Raw genomic sequence first — 16,378 nt, 5'->3', positions numbered from 1 at the left:
ACTCGGAGAGGCAAGCAGAGGGAGAGCAGAGATTGGCAGTTCCCAGGCAACTGAGTGGGGCGGGCAGGACCCTGAGGCTGCCCAGACCCTCCACAGTCAGTGAGGCCAGAGCTCTGAGAGCAGTGGGCAGCTGGGGACCCCGTGAACTTACCCCTGGGCATTGTAGGGGGGAAGGGGTAGATACACCCTGGGTACTTACAGGGTGGGGGGGCGGAAGGGGGAAGATACACCCTGTGTGCTTGGTACCCCTGTGCATTGGACATGGGGGTGGGGATGGGGGGGACTCCTGTGTCCTTGACACCCCTGTGAGTTTGAAGTTAATCTCCCCTTCTTCCCCAGGGCACAGGGTACCCGAGTACACTGGTGTCTCCTCGGTGAAGTGTTATCACTGGTTTCTTTACTCCTAAAAACAGTAATGATGCTTATTTCCTGGGGCTTTTGTCAGTGGTCTCCTAATTGTCTATTTGTCGTCCTATTGTGATGCCTAAACGGTTTGTAACACCTAAATGGTTTGGGGTTGAGGCCATTACCTTGTAAATTCACATTAAATTGAATAAACATTGTTTACTCTGTGTGTGTGTGTGTGTGTGTGTGGGAGAGAGAGAGAGAGAGAGAGAGAGAGAGAGAGAGAGAGAGAGAGAGAGAGAGAGAGAGATTGAGATTCATCCAGTGAAATTTACTTGAAAACCCTAAACCCTCGGTAAACCCGTGGCCGTAGTTCAGACTTCTATGTGAGCTTGATTTTGACTGGGGCAGGTGGGCGCTGATCTTGCTCTCAACTTATCTGTTAATTTAGCCATATAGGAAGATTTGTAGATGGTGGATTTCTGTTTCCCAGGAGATCATATGCAGACCTGCTTCCGCTTTATCTGTGTGGCCCGGTGTGTGGTGGGACCCTCCCCTGACAGGGCGCCCTAATACTTGGAAAATTCCCTATCAGTGCTCGAGCCATCTTGACAGCCCTCTTCTGCCTCTGCCTTGCTAATTGTTTCCTTGGGATTATTTGGATTGTGTGGAAAGCTTTTTGCAAATCCTCTTATTACTGAAGTCATTGTTGCCAGCAGGAATAAGATTAAAGGTGCTGAAGTCTGTGGGGTTGTTTCTAATTTGTACGTGTCATTTCAGTGGCATTTTAACAGAACTCCGTCTCCTGTCCCTTCCTTCTCCCCCGGCACTATCTCAAGTTCGGTCCGAGAAGCCAGGCCATTGGAAGAAATCTCATTTTATCCTCCTAATTATTATGCTGGCACTCAGGAGATAATTTTTCCCTTCATGCACTGCCAATTAATATGCAAATGGGCTGATAAATATTTATGCGGTGATTTAAATTATGCAGGGAGTGCTTTCAGTGTATTCTGTAAATGAATTGTTCCTGGACTTCAAAGCGCTGGCTGCTGCGCTAACGAGGAGAGATTTGCATAACGCCCTAATCACGCGCATACTGATTAAGCCTCATTATGGGAACTGCCAGCTGCAATCTTTGTTTCTATTTTATGACAAAAAGGGGAACTTTCCATGCTTCAGTTGCCTTGGCTGTGTCAGTCCCCCCTGGTCGGAGAGACTCAAAACTCCTCCGAGCAACCGAAGTTTCGTATTCAGTCGAAGATGGCCCTGGTGTAACTGAAGTTGTTTTCTGCTTCTCCCCCAACCCACTGCCCACCTCCCGCCCCGGCTCCCTTAGCCCCGTAGTGCGGGTTTCTTAGACGCGGCACTGCCTGCCTTCCCCACCCACCCCGCTACCTGTCTCTTCTTGCTGTGGACTCTGAGCCTCTAGAAGATTCCACAGCAATGCTGGACTGCAGTGACTGTGTGCTAGGTGGGTACCAGCCCCTTTTTTCTTCCGGAGCTTTAATATGGAAATAGGGGTGTGGGGTTGACATTGCAGAAATGCTTCATCGCATATGCAACCCTGGGGGGGGGGGGGGCGCGGCGAGCAGTTGGGTGGGCTGGGAGGGGGCGGCACCTCCAGAGCACAGGCGCCCTGCGACCCGTCCACAGCACAGCCTTCCCTGCTCAGAGGTGGCTGCGGGACGGTCAGCCCGAGGAGACGGCAGCCTGGCTTTCTGGACGGTTTTATCTCGAGCTGTACAGGGCATTCTGGAACCAATCTAAATTTGCAGCACGGCATAAGATGTACCGAACCACCACGTCCATGCTACTAACACTGTTTTGCATCCTTAGTGAGAATAGCTTCCATGAAAGCCAGAAGGAACGGGAAGGAGGAGGGGGGCAGCGATCAGAAGTGTCCCCACCGGGGCCACCACGAGGGGTGGTGTGTCCCAGGCTGTGGGGTTTCAGCTGTGAGACACTCTCGCCTTAGCCCTTTCTCGTTGTGAAGAATGCACTCACGTTTCTGAAGCAGCTGGAAGGGCTGGCTGACCTACTTTCCAAGTTTTCCTTATGGAGAATGACCAGCCCGCGGAGGGGGCCGGATACCCAGCTAGAATGCCAGAAACTGCCTTTGGGGCTGAGCTTTCAAATAGTTTGTGGCACTTTGGTTTTGAGACGGGAGGGTTGCTTGCTTGCCTGGCTGTTGTATGCAAAATACTGGAAACCTCCAGAACAAATTCTGGCCACCTGGGGAGGGAGATAAGGTCAGCTTCGGACAGCAAGAACCCCTCCCTTTGGAATGCCCCCGTCATGTCATTGTCCCCACATGAGAAAGGAGCCTGCCTGCGCCACACCCCTTCGTGCGCTCCCACCCGCCCTGCCCCAGCGGTGTCCGCTGCAGTTTGCTGATGGTGCCAGGAAGGTGTGCGCCTGTCCTCATGCTCTGTGATGCCGTCTGCGCACTGCTGTGGAGCGGGCCCAGGACGTCCATCCCCACACGACCCTGAGCCTGTCGGATCAGCGGGGGCAGAGAAAGCCCCTCTAATATTAGCCAAGAATTTAGGCATATTTCCTCTTTCATGGCCGCTGCGTTGGGAATTCAGGAGAGGAAAATACCTTTTAGAAATGTTTTCACTGTTTTGTTTTAGACTTAGAAACTGGGTTCTTTTCGGTTAATATTAAGCAGTGTATACTGTTAATTGTAGTCTGTCAATCACATTTCGGGACATCTCAGAAGAAAATTCTTAGGAGCCAGAGCAACAGTACGGCAGGGAGGGCGCTTGCCTTGCATGCGGCTGATCCAGGTTCGATCCCCACCATCCCATAAGGTCTCAGGGCCAGGAGTTAGCCCTGAGCATCGCTGGGTGTGATCCCAAAAGAAAATCAAAAAAGGACAAGAATTCTTAGAAGGGTCACAGAATACCTGCAGCACCCTCTTTAATTCCTGGGGGAGGAATCCTGGATGAGTCTTGGACGGGCCTGTGGCTTGCTAAAGATCATGCCTGTTTTGTTTCCACGGTGTGTGGGAAATGACCTTTTTCCCGAAAGGCGGATGGTTCGCAGTTTCCCCACGTACCTTTAAGGTACCGAAGGTCAGACCTGGGCAGTGCGTCGGCCCCCGGAGCTGGCCCTGTCCATCCCCGAGAGGCCGAGGGTTGCTGAGTCGGCCCGAGAGCTGCTTCCTCTCCGGGAGCACCTGTGCCTCGGTGGGCACTGTGGGTTGGACGCCTTTGGTCTTCACCAACAAATCTAAACATCACAGGGGTCGTTGGTGTTCTCTGCCGGAATCGGAGTTAAGTCTTTCTAACCATGGCAGGGAAAGTTCGGGTCAGCTCGCCAGCCGGCTGGTCTCCTGTCTCGTCGTGGCCCGGCTCGAGCGTGAGTCTGTAGCGAGAGCAGACGGGACGGCTCTCGGTGCAGCGCCAGTTCTTGCTCCCGGCACGGGCCGCAGGGAAGCGCGTGTGCTCTGGGTGTTTCTCCTGCCGGCTCCGGTCCGCTGCCTCAGGCCTGTATTGGGGCCCTCGACGAGGAGAGTGGCGTGTAAGCGGGCGTGCCCATGTTTGCACGTTTGCAGTGGCTGGGTCATGCCGTGTTCCTTGGGCCCAGTGCCTGTGCTGGCGAGAAGTCTTAGCGTTGGAGCTGGAGTGAGCCCCTAGCATCTCCTGGTGTCCCAGGCCCCCCACCCTGCCCGAGGGCCTGCTGGGCAAGCATCTGCAGGGTTGGGGTGGCCCCCTGAGCGAGCTTGAGAACCCCTCCCCCCCAAAGGAGCAGAGAAAATCCTGGGACCAGTTCCCTTTACTCACGAGGTGTTGATAAGACTTCCCTTTCTTTTCTTTTTTGGGCCACACCCCGAAGTGCTCAGGACTTACTCTTGGCTCTGTGCTCAGGGCTTGCTCCTACGGCTTAGTCCTACCTCTGCCCCACTCCTGGCGGTGCTTGGGGGAGCCATCTGGGATGCCGGGGATGGAACCTGGGTCTGCCCCACGCAAGTCAAACTCTACCTGCCACGCTGGCATTCCGGACCCTCTACAAGTTCTTTGTAAAGACAGCCGTCCATAGGTGATTTCAAGATAAGGGAATCCCAGATGGCAGTGCTGGGGTGAGGAGGTGCTGGGCGTCGAGCCCAGGCCTCTTGGACTGACCATGTGCTCAGCCCAGGAGTCCCCAGCTCTGCCTGAATCGCAGAACTCCCCACTGTTCTGCATTCCAGCATGTTCCGGCTTCTTGAACTGTAGGCATGCAAAGAGAACGATGGTTCCACCCTCGCGCCTCAGAGTTTGCCTCCCTGCCCAGCTCCTAAAAGCCCATTTCACCTCTGATCTGTTGCAGACTCGAGAATGAACAACCCGTCAGAAACCAGTAAAGCGTCGATGGAGAGCGGCGAGGGCAACGCAGGTAAGAGGGGCTTCTCGGGTCAGCTCCTGGCGGTGTCCACCAGCTGAGCGCACACACTGCCCCAGGCGGGGGGCAGCCCGCAGAGACCGGGGGGGCCTGGCGTCCTGTTTGCGTCACCTCCCTCTTCTCTCATTCCCACGGCCACCAGCCGTGGGACCGTAGGCCGCGTCTTCTCCGAGACATCATGCAGTCTCAGATTTGAATTGTTTCACAGGCCATGGTGACGGGGCAGCCCGGATGAGCTGCACGCTCGCCTTTCAGCCGCCCAGCGAGGGGTCTGTCTGTCCAGGAGGGGGGGTCGTATAAGCAGGATGGGGTGACCCGTGCGGTAACATCCTACAGCTTAGGCAGCGCTTTATTCGTGCTCCCGTCCAAAGCCACTTACGGGGCTCCATGAAATTTAGCCAGGGCTTTCCTGAAGAGAATCCTCGGCCCGCTTTAGTGTGGGTGCCCCCAGGGCTGGGGAGTCACGGAAACTCCCTGAAGACGGGGCGCACGTGGTTGCCGGCCCTCCGCCCTTCATGCCAACTAGAAGGGACCGTTGCTAGTTTTTTGAAGGTTGTTTTTGTTTTGTTTTGTCTTTTTTTGGGGTCACACCCAGTGATGCTCAGGGGTTACTCCCGGCTCTGCACTCAGGAATCACTCCTGGCCAGGGCTCAGGGGACCCTATGGGATGCTGGGGATCGAAGCCGGGTCAGCCACATGCAAGGCAAACGCCCTCCCCTCTGCACTATCCCTCTGGAACCCGGTTTGTTTGTTTGCTTGTTTGGTTTTGGGACCATGCCCAGCAATACTCAGGGGTTACTCCTGGCTCTGTGCTCAGAGCTGACTGCTGGCTGGCTCAGGGGACCATCTGTGGTGCTGGGGATTGAACCTGGGTCGGCCACGTGCAAGGCCAGCGCCCTCCCCACTGCGCTATTGCTCTGGCCCTGGAAGCTCATTTTCACAGTCACAGCAGTCACATGACTGAGCGGTAAACAGCTATAACAGCTTTGGCTGCATCTCACACTGCCCGGCCTGTGTCAGGCTTACCAGCATTCCAGTGCTGGCCCTCCCGTGCCTGAGGACCACTGGGCCCGCCTGACATCTCTCCCATGTCCAGGACCTGACATCTCCCTCCCGGGGCAGGGTGTTAGTGAGAAGAAAACATACTTGTCTTCTTTTGCATATTAATTGACAGTTCAGTGGGTGTAAAATTCCCTTTATTGGGTAATTACTCTCTTGCAAATGACTTTTATTTTAAAATGCAACAAATAGGTGGAATGTTTGACTGTAAAGAATATACTGTCTGCTTCGTGGTTAACGCGTGAATAGAATGTCCGCGGGAAAGAGCCTTCCTGAGAAAATCCCACTTTCTGGAATCGGGATACTTTTACAGATTACTGCAGTATTGGACATTCCCAGAAAAAATAACTTCAATCTGTGGTATGTTAAGGCCACTGTCTTATAGGGCCAGAGATAATATAGTAGAGGGATCAGGCCTTGGTCTTCTGTCCCCCTGACCCTGGCCCTGCCTAGGACCCTCCAGGCTCTGCTGTGGTCAGTTCTGAGCACAGAGCCAGAAACCACCCCGAGCAGCCCTGAGCGTGGCCCAGACTGCCCCCCTCAAATATTATAAACCTGTTGGAGACTGTGTTTATGTGTTACCTCTTTGCTGTGTTTTCGTGCCAGGGCGATTTAAGCTGAACAGCTATCTGACGGTGCCCTTTTGAGAAACAGCCCTTAGATCCTGCCCCCTGGAGAGTGCCGCTCCCCCCCTACCCCCAGAGCCGCAACAAGGTCAGGTGCTGTCAGTGGGCAGAGTGGCCGTTGGGCAAATGAGCTTGGGAACCTCTGCCCTAGACGGTCCCCGGAAGCCTGTAGCTGGGGTTTGTTGGTCACTTGTCCAGCTGGTGCCGGCGCGGTGTGGAAGGCTGCCCCTGCGTCCTGGCCCGCCAAGAGAGCAGACAGGTGTGCGGACAGCGAACCTGGGATACGGTTTGAGGGTGCCGGGAGAGGATGGGGATGCTCCCGTGGCTTCCTGTAGGGGAAACTGAGTCTGCGTCTCGGCCGGGGGAAGGAGCCACATAGTGGAGGGGGCGGCAGGAAGGAAATGGTTGCTTTAGCTCTGGGTGCGGAGCGGAGGGCGGCTCTGGGGACGGGAGCAGAGAGCCCTCCTCCTACGCCCCAGCGAGGACCAGGAGCCAAGGGCAGGGAGTGAGGACCAGCCCGCGGGCTGCCGCTCGCTCTCGTCACGGCGCACAGAGGTGTGCGGATGTTGAGGGGAGGCCCCAGCACCTGCCCTCATCTCTCACGTGAGCCCTCCAGGGAGCCCGGCCCCCTGCCCATCCCCACACGGGGGCCCATGTTGGAGGGGTGTTGGGAGAAGCCGAGAGCCAACGCTCTGCTCTCTCTGCCAGTGTGACCCTTTCTTGGTCTGCGTCCAGCCCAGCACCAGGAGTGGAGAGAACTGGGGGCCATGCGAGAAGACTAGGGATGCTCCTCTCCTTGTTTCTGCCCTGCTTTGTTTGTTCTGGGAGGTTGTACCCACGGCGGGCTTGCTCTGCGCCCATCCTGGTGGGGCGCCCGCCCGCTGCCCTGTCGAGGGGGCCTGGGAATGCCATTTCTCACTCCTGAGCAGTGTCCCTCCCAGCCCAGTGCTTCTCCTGCCCGTCTCTCCAGACGCGAGGACAGGCAGAACCCCCCGCAGTGGTCCAGTTTGTCTGTGTCTGAGTGTCGCCTGCCCGGCGCTTCTCTGCGCAGCCTGGGACGTAGCCTGGGCTGGTGTCACCCACGTGAGCAGGGGCTTCCAGGGGCCTTTGGGGGGGGGGGGGGCCGGGCAGCACGCCTGCATCATCTCATCATCTCACGGTTCCCATGGCCACGTGGCCTCCCCCCGAGGCCACAGTCCATCTTGTCGCTCTCCCGGGCGCCCCCGTGTGTGGGGTGACCGGCTCTGTCTCTCCCACTCTCCCCGGTGGCATGCCTGCCTTCTCGCCGGAAAGGAAGGCCAGACCTAGGAGGGCAGCCGCCCGCCTCAGCCCGAGCTGTCAGGTCTGCAGAGCCCTTGCCTGGGGATTAGGGTTGGGGGGCGCGTGAGTGGCCCTTGTCCTGCTCCCACAGTGCTTTATCGGAATTAAATCTGATCCGCTGTGTTATAGGTGGCGCTTGGGAAAGGGAAGTTGTCCAGGGCTTTAGGTAGGTTGGCAGGAAACCAGCCTTTTCCATGTAAAGCGATACTGGGCACACCCTGTAGCCTTGCTCCTTCCTCGCCAGGGCCCGCTCCTTTTTTTTTTTTTTTCTTTTTGGGTCATACCTGGTGATGCACAGGGGTTATTCCTGGCTCATGCACACAGGAATCACTCCTGGCAGTGCTCGGGAGACCCTGTGGGATGCTGGGAGTCGAACCCAGGTCAGCAACGTGGAAGGCAGACACCCTACCCGCTGTGCTATCACTCCAGCCCAGGGCGACTGCTCTGACCGGCTTGCCTTGCCTCCTCTGCTGATGAGAGGGCAACTTTGGGGGGGCCTGGGGGTGGGAGGGTGCTGGGCCCTGGGTGTGGGGGTGCGCCTGGACCTGGGGGCCTGTCCAACCTGGCCAGTGCGGGGGACGAGGCCCGGCTGGTGGCGCAGCAGCCTGCTGGTCCTCATCCGTCGCCCTGAAGGGCCGCTTGGCCTGTTCCCTTGTTTCCGGTCAGAGCGTTCGCTGGACGCCGTCTCTGGGGCTGATTCTAACATTCCCGTTGCCTTGATTATCTTTAAAGTCCCTCACAGGCACCAGAGCAGTGGGACAGCAGGCAGTGCCCTGGCCTTGCGTGCGGCCAGCCCTGGCTCGCTCCTTGGCGCACCATCTGGTCCTGCAGGGCCCGAGCGTGGCCGCTGTGGCTAGAGCCACAAGCGGCTTCCAGCCACAAAGCAGCCTTGAACGCAGAAGTGCCACAGAAAAGGCCCGGCCTTCAGTATGCCCCGTGGCAGCGCGCCCCAGCACGCATGCGTGTGGGCACCCAGCACCCCCAGAGAGCACCTCCGAGCAGTGGGAGCCCCCGGTAGGGAGGAGCGCAGCGTTAGTGCAGTGGACACGTGTCCGGGCCCCTGGAGCAGAGGTTGGGAGGGGCGTGGAGAGTGAAGGAAAGGGAGGGGAGAGTGAGGGGGAGGAAGATGCCGGGGTTGGCGGGAGGGAGGATTGTGTTACCGAGGGGGGAGTGGGCAGCTCTGGGCAGCTCGTCCTGGCGAAACCTGAGTAGGAGGAAGCAGGAAGTGATCAAAGAGTCGGAATTCGAGCCAAGAGCTAGGACATCAAGTAAGATCTGAGGGTAAAGAGGAGCCTTGGCCTTCTGGGGACTCGGTCTCTTTGAGGAAGGCGGGCACTGGCGCCCCGTGAGCCCAGGGAGGGAGAGGGCAGAGTGAAGCCAGGCTTGCGGCGGTTCCCTTTGCCCACAGGAGAGTCAGTAATGACTTGACAGTTTAGAATTAGAACTTTCAGGTTTTCTTGTTTCTCAGAGTATCCCCTGTGTCACATGTTGAAGTCCCTGGAGCAAGACTGTCACAGCGGCAGGTTCTAAGACACTTCTCTGCAGCTAAGCGTGCTGTTAACTGGGGGTGCGGCTTCCGCCATGGCAGGCTCTGGGTTTGATCTCCAGCACGGCTCCCCGCCACTGACCGGACATGCCACCAGTGACAGTGTGCTGCCATGTCCCCTGGAAGGCTGCCATGCCTCGCTGAGGTGCATCGTCAGAGGCTCCGAGGAAAGCAGCAGATGCCGTTGGGGCCGGAGCGACAGCACAGCGGGGTGGGTGCTCGCCGTGCATGTCACGGACCCATGTTCGAGCCTCAGCACCCCATAGAGCCCCCGAGCACTGCCAGGAGTGACCCCTGAGTGCAGAGCCGGAAGTAGCACCTGAGCATCCCCGGGTGTGGCCCCTTGGATCCCCCTATGAAAAGCAGATGCCGTGGGCTGGGTTGGTCCCCACAGCACCTCCACAGCACCTCCGGGCAGATGTGTGGTCAGCTCCACAGGCCCTTCAGTGCTGCGTCCAGCTTCTGTGGTGACACAAAACGCTCCGATTCTCTTCCTGGAGCTCAGTTGGGAAACGCCTTCCCCCCCCCCCACCCCGCCAACACACACACACACACATTCAGCAGTGAGCAGAGACAGAGATGACCGGACCTCTCGGTCCTTCTGCCCCCACTGCTCTTTTTCCTGGGAGCTGCCTTAGTATTCACATTGCTTCCGGAGGGAGAGCTGGGAACAGAGACCGCTGTCACGGCTTCTAGAACTCCAGTGGTGCTCGACGACTTTCACTTTGTCTTCGTCTACTGGCAAGTCGAACTCTGTGACTGTTGAAAATTTTCATTGTCTAGACTTGATCAAAGCCGTAGTGCGTGATACGGTTTTTCATACACGGCGGCAGTGTGGAGTCGCTGGGGGTGAGACATCACTGTCCGTGAGAGTGTCTCACGGGGCAGGAGAACCCTTCACCCTGAGTTCTGGTCTTAGATGCTTTCGGGTGTCTCTTCAGTGAGGGACTGGATACTCTGACCGACCCCCGGCTCCGTGCCCAGCTTACAGCGGGGTCTCTGTGCCCGGTGTTCTTGGTTCAACACGAAATCACATTGTCTCTCGTTATACCTGGGTAATCATATAGGAATCGAAAATGCACAGAAGCGGAAAGAGTCGCCTCGCTGCCCGGAGGAGCTGTTTCCCGCAGGGGTTAAAAAACATTCATTCAAAAAGAGGAATTGTGAAAGTGAGCAATTCCGCTGGTCAAGAAGTTAATGTTTGGGAAGCTAGTGAATAATTCCCAGATCCAGTTTTCAAATTTGCCATTCTTGGAAAGAGAGAGAATAAGATGGTTTGGACCTGAGAACTGAGCCAGGAGGCAGCCTTGAGCATCGTCAGGTATGGTCCAAAAAGAAGTTTGTTTGTTTGTTTGTTTGTTTGTTTGTTTTAAGAATGAGCCTGTTTCACCTACCACAAGAAAGAATGGGAGAAAGACAGGAAAGAATGTGCAGAGAGTCAGTTGTGAAATTTTTCTGAATTCACAGGTCAGTGTGTGGCTGGACTAGTCACTCGACCGCTGACTCAGTCTTATTTATCATGTGTTTATTATTTTAAAGTAAAATGTGATGGTTTTGCTTTTAGGATTTGCTACATTTTGACAGATACCCAGAATTTTGTATTTTTGAACTATTAAAAATAGTACCGTTAAAAAAAAAAATTCCCCTTGAAAGCAGATCATGTGTGCTGCAACCTTTTTAAACTCGCTCATTCTAATAGATCAGTGGTTCCTCAGGCTGTGCTATAGCATGCTCACGAGAGCATTTACTTGGTCCAGCTCCTGTGGCTTTTCTTGCTTTGCTGGCTGAACTTTTCAGAGCTGGTGCCCTTTGCTTGTTCTAAATCGATGTGCGCTTTTAATCAAGTAAAGGACGCTCGGTTTCTACACTCGCTGTTCTTTCTGTAGGTTGCACTGGACACGGAGGGTTTCCCTGTGTTCTTTAGGAGACACACTGAGTCCCCCGCCTCTGATGCTTGCGGTGGATCCCATTAATTGATGACTTGGGGTAGGCTGAGGCTCTGTGCTCAGGAGTGACTCCAGATGTGGCGCTGGGATTCCCCGAAGGCCACAAGCAAGCCAAGTGCCTTCACACACAGTGGCTGGAGTTCTAAAGCCCCAGACCAGCTCTCAGTAGCAGTGTAAACACGGCTTCCGGAATATTTGATTTTGCTAGGTTGCGTGTAATGTTGCTTGGGGCATGCCCACAACACTGATTAACCCTTGCCTTGCATTCCTTTAACCTCTGCCAGGCTCTGGTGTCTCCGCCAGTGAGTCCTTCGGAAGTGTTTCCTAACCCTCCCCTCCCCTGAATATTTGGGAAGGATTGGAATTATTTATTCCTTGGAGGTTTGGAAGCAGAGCCGAATGGTCTCCTTCTCTTATTTCCTCCTGGGAGGACTTCTGCCTGCCAGTCCAGTTTCTTCAGATGCTCTTGGCCCTGGACCAGTCCCTCCTTCCCAGAGTGGGGCCGTCTCTGAAGCTTTAACTGTTAGTATGAATTTTATTTAGAGTCCCGTGCCTGCTTTCTTGTAGCATGCCATTTGTTTTTACAGTGCTTTTCCTTATTCTGAGATTAGATTTTCTGCTTCTCCTTCTCTCGTTCCGTCTGCTCCTTTTGAAGCAGCCACGCTGTCTGTCTGTGTCTCGGTCTCCGGGTCCCATCGTGTTTGGTCTTCAGCCGCGCCTTTCCTCTCTCCTCTCTGGTGTCGTCTCTTTCTTGCCACATCCTCGTCTCTGCCGGCTCACCAGCACTTTCTCCTGCCCACGGTTCTCCGGGGACCTTCCCCTCTCTTGCTCCCTCTCGCCGGCCGCGTCCCTTTTCTCTGTGTCCGCTCCTCACGCTCCGCTTTTCAGCCTCAGCTGCTGTGAGGGATGGGCCGTCTCGCCTCGAACATTCCACTCCAAGATCCTTCCATCTTTTTCCTCGATCGTGAACAAGTGAATGGAGTTTCCTGGGCGGGAATCTGATGGGCGGGGGGCGGGCGGTGTGCTGGTGTACCTTTCTTACACCTCACACAGAAGTGTTGACACCTCCGGCCCTTCACCCCTGACCTCCTGCCTCAGCCCAGCACCTTACTTCCTCCCTCATCCCCTTGTCTTCGCCCCGGACCCCAGTTGGCCTGGATTGCCGACCCCTAGCCAGCCTCGAGTCGAATGCACTGAGGCCTCATGGGCACCAGAAACCAGCCCCTCCTGCAGGGCTGGGCAGCGTGGCACTCTGGGGGGCGCACAGCTGTGGAAGGGCCGTGGCCTCCCAGAGCAGTTGCTTCTGGAGACTTCCTAATCACACACACGCGTGTTCTGCTTTCCAAGCTCTGCTCGCCCTGAGCTCCTGCGGCTTGGTGGGTCACGGGCGCTTCCCTCCCCCTGCCCGGGAGGAAGGCCTTAGCAGAGAAAGGGCGTCCCGCAGAGAACACAGGAGCAGCTGACAGCAGCAGCCTGTGCGAGTGACCGCGACTCTGCAACTTCCATTTCACTCTAGTTTCTCAGGCCTTGACACAAGCGGCACTTTGAAGCGGGGGGGGGGGGGAATGTTCACTAAGTGCCATCTAGGTCGTTCTGTAAGTTTCCAGTTTATGGGGATTTTGAAGGAGAAATTAGACAGTCAAGATGCAATTTCCAGGCGGTGAGATATTGCCTGCGCCTTTCCTGATGACCCAGGGAGGTCTCTGGTTCTTGTCGAACAGGACCATTACTTGACCGGCAGGAGAGACCCTTCTGGGGACACTGTCCTCTGTCCGGACTGGGCTTCTCTGCATGTGTGTGGGGTGGGGCGGGGGAAGGCTTCAGGCCGGGGCCACATCCCGGGCCTCAGAGAGTCCCTCCGGCTCCTGTACTCAGCACCGAGTGTCCGGGAGTCCCAGGGGCTGGCGAGTGGCCAGGACCTTGCTGTCCATCCGCAGGGGTGTCTCCCTGTCAGCTTGTCCTCTAGAAACAGCAGCTTCTAGCCGGCAGGGCAGGACGGTGGCTGGACCTCAGGTGTGATCTCCCGCGCTGCGTGCTTCCTGCTGGGGGCCGCTGAGTTGGTCCCCTGGGGGCCCCCTCGGAAGTCAATACGATGAACTTGAACGTGGCCTGGCTCATTCCGAAGTAGTGCTTCTCCAGAGCCTGTGCTCTGAGCCCCGGAGCAGGCACGGCCCGCTGGCTCACCAAGGACCGCCGCCAAGGACCGCCGTAGGTTTCTTAGGAGTGGGCCTGCCTGGTCAGCAGGACAGGACTCCTCTCCTGCTGGCCCTGCCCGCCTCCTCAGCGCCAGCATCCCACTATGGTCCGTGATTCCTGACCCTCTTTTGCCCATGGCGTGTCTTCCGGTGCCTGTCCTGCGGTCTCCGAGAGGGGGTGAGGGTCTTTTGGCTCTTCCTATGGAGTCCCTTGTCCCTCGGGAGCCTCAGAGAGTGTGTCCGGCACAGGCGCCTGCTTGCTCCCAGCCCCAGAGTGACTGTCCTCCTTCTTCCTAGGCACACAGACCAACGGTCTGGACTTCCAGAAGCAGCCCGTGCCCGTCGGGGGCACGATCTCCACGGCGCAGGCGCAGGCCTTCCTGGGCCATCTCCATCAGGTAGGCTGCTCGGGCCGGCCGGGCTAGAGCGGGCATGGTCAGCGTGCGTCTCCGCAGTTCTCATGGTTAGGGCAGCACGGCCCAGTCTGTGGGACCCTGGGGACAGCCACCGAGACGCTGAAGCTGCGGTGGCTCGGGGTGGGGGGGGTCGGCGAGACTGCCCAGAGCCCTGGTATTCCTGGGACCAGTTTCTGGAAGGGCCCAGAGCCCGCACTAGTGGGTGGGCCTTGGGCTTAGTGGGGAGAGCCCTGCGCAAGTCAGCCGGGCCAGGGACGGCGCAGGTAAAGGACTGCCTTGTCTCGCCCCCAAAGCCTGAAGGGAAGGACTTGCCTCTACCCTTCCGGGGTGTGAATTCTTCCCTAAGTCTAAACATGCTCTAACGATTTCAGCCAGGAGTTAGGACTATAGTTGTAAAATTCTGGCAGTGTAGGAGTGTGTGTGTGTGTGTGTGTGTGTGTGTGTGTAGGCATGTGTGTGGTGTGTGTATATATGTGTAGGTATATGTGCATGCATGCATGTAGGTATATGTAGAGGTGTGTATAGGTTTGTGTAGGTGTGTGTGTGCTTACGTATGTATGTAGCTTTATGTGTGCTTGCGTGTATGTTGTAGGTTGTGTGTGTGTAGGTGTGTGTGTGTGTGTGTGATCCTGGAGTATGTGGGAAATTTTTGACATTGGAATAAGTTACAAGGTCTGATCATTCATCATGATGAAAACAAGGTAAGTAAGGGGCTGGTTCTCCTTGTCCATGTTGCTGGTTTGGGGTCCCCCGGGGGCTCAGGGCCTCCTGCCCACAGGGCGAGTGTGCACTCGGGCAGGAGCGGATGATGGCGCCTCCAGGTGCTCTGTGGAATGGGCACAATGTCCCAGAGAGGCCTGCCCGTGTCCCAGAGAGGACTTGGCGCGGGACACTGCTTCAGAGGAGAAACCTTCGCGAGCAGTTCTGGGGTCGGTGCATAAGGGTTTTGCTGGTTGGGGTTTTTGTTGTTCGCTTGTGTGTCTGGGGCTACATCCTGTGGTGCTCAGGGCTGCCTCCTGGCGAGGCTCAGGCACAAATCCGGGGTGCGGAGGCCTGAACCAGAGTCAGCTGTGCAAGGCAGACACCCTCCCTGCTGAGCATTGCTCCAGCCCCTGTAGCTCTAACCCTTGAAGAGAACCCTCCGTCTGATCTGGCTGGCACCCACATCAGAGAGGCTTGGGGGAGACCTCTGGGTGTCAGGCTGTTAGACTCCAGTCTCCCCAATTCTCTGCTCACAGGTCCAACTCGCTGGGACGAGTTTACAGGCAGCCGCTCAGTCTTTAAATGTACAGGTAAGCCGGGCTCGGGCTGCATGCAGGCACACTATAAAGTGCTCCCTTTTCAAAGCCTCGATACAAAGCATGCAGTTATCTTACAGCAGACAATACTTGGAGATGTTACTTAGAGATTCAAAATAGGATCATTGCCGTTATTGTATTGGGTCGTTGTGAATGTCTATACTTGAACAGAAAATAATTTGCTTTCAGAGTTTGATTTGTAATTTCAGTAACAGTGTTTCTGAGTTATACAGCTCGGGCATCCGGGCATCTAGCTGTTGCCCAAAGTGAAGTGAGGCCTCCGATGCCCATTTAGCCCCACACCTCTTTCATTTGTTGTTTTTCGTGACTTAGAGAAACAGCCTAGGTTAGAGAGGACTGGGGGACGGAAGTGCTTGGTCATTGAGTGGTCACTGAGTGGTCATTCTGCCACTAGGCAGCCATGTGACCATCAGCAGGTCACCCCTCATCTGCCAGGGCTCCTTTTTCTTACCTGGGTTTCAGTGGGGGCTTTTAGGAGATTGTGCACATTGAAAGGGCCTGAATCTGGCGCCTCTGCCTCTCCTGACCCCGTGATGGGCCCGCGGGGTCCCCAGTGTTACTCCCAGTGTCCGAGCCAGGACTGTGGGCCGAAACGCCCCGAAAGCCAGTGGAATCTGGACCTTATCCGCCACACAGGGACCCCCGAGAGCCAAGAAAGGGATGCTGTGACCTTCCCGCCAGAGGGAGGCGGGCGGCGGGAGATGGCGCCGGTTGCCATGGGAGCTCTCACCCCTCCAAGGGATGTTGGCAAACAGGCCGTCTCTTCAGTGCCTTGTGTTTACAGTCCTGCTCTGTGATTATCTCTCGGTGACTGGCAGAATTAATCAGAGCCTTGATGTTAATTAGCCTTGCTGCAGTCCCCAAACAGGTGGTGGGAAATATGCAAATCGATGCAGAATTTTAATGCTCTGCATAACCAGTTTTAATTACCGTGAAATCTCCTCCCTGAGCCCCGTGCCGGAGCACCGGTGGCCTGGTGGGAGGGACCGGATGCACTTTCAAACTCCCTGGTCAGGATTGGGGGTGGGCAGGGAAAGTCAAGCCCCCAAGGGTCAGACCGTGGGGCTGCGGAGGTCAGTGGAACATCCCCGTCCCTTCCTTCATTTCCAGTGCTGAGGGCTCCATCCATTTGTGGAGGACCAGGTTGGTTTTTCTCCCAAGACAAAATTTTAAGTGCAGGGGTTGGAGCAATAGCACAGCGGGTAGGGCGTTTGCCTTGC

At 56.3% G+C, this 16,378-nt stretch overlaps 1 protein-coding gene across 2 annotated transcripts in view; it reads left to right on the top strand.

Moving 5' to 3' along the window:
• POU2F1 (POU class 2 homeobox 1) overlaps window positions 1–16,378 on the top strand; it is an 81,229-nt gene that overhangs the window by 43,390 nt on the left and 21,461 nt on the right. For both annotated transcript variants that reach the window (XM_055120882.1, XM_055120881.1), the window contains exons 2-4: window positions 4,660–4,725; window positions 13,721–13,821; window positions 15,078–15,131. In XM_055120882.1, coding sequence (XP_054976857.1) covers window positions 4,660–4,725; window positions 13,721–13,821; window positions 15,078–15,131 — 221 coding nt within the window. The remainder of the gene's footprint in view (window positions 1–4,659; window positions 4,726–13,720; window positions 13,822–15,077; window positions 15,132–16,378) is intronic.

The sequence above is a fragment of the Sorex araneus genome, chromosome X (assembly GCF_027595985.1).
Source record: "Sorex araneus isolate mSorAra2 chromosome X, mSorAra2.pri, whole genome shotgun sequence".
Taxonomy (NCBI): domain Eukaryota; kingdom Metazoa; phylum Chordata; class Mammalia; order Eulipotyphla; family Soricidae; genus Sorex; species Sorex araneus.
The sequence above is the reverse complement of the archived record's forward strand: the minus strand, read 5'-3'. Positions and strand labels throughout refer to the sequence as shown.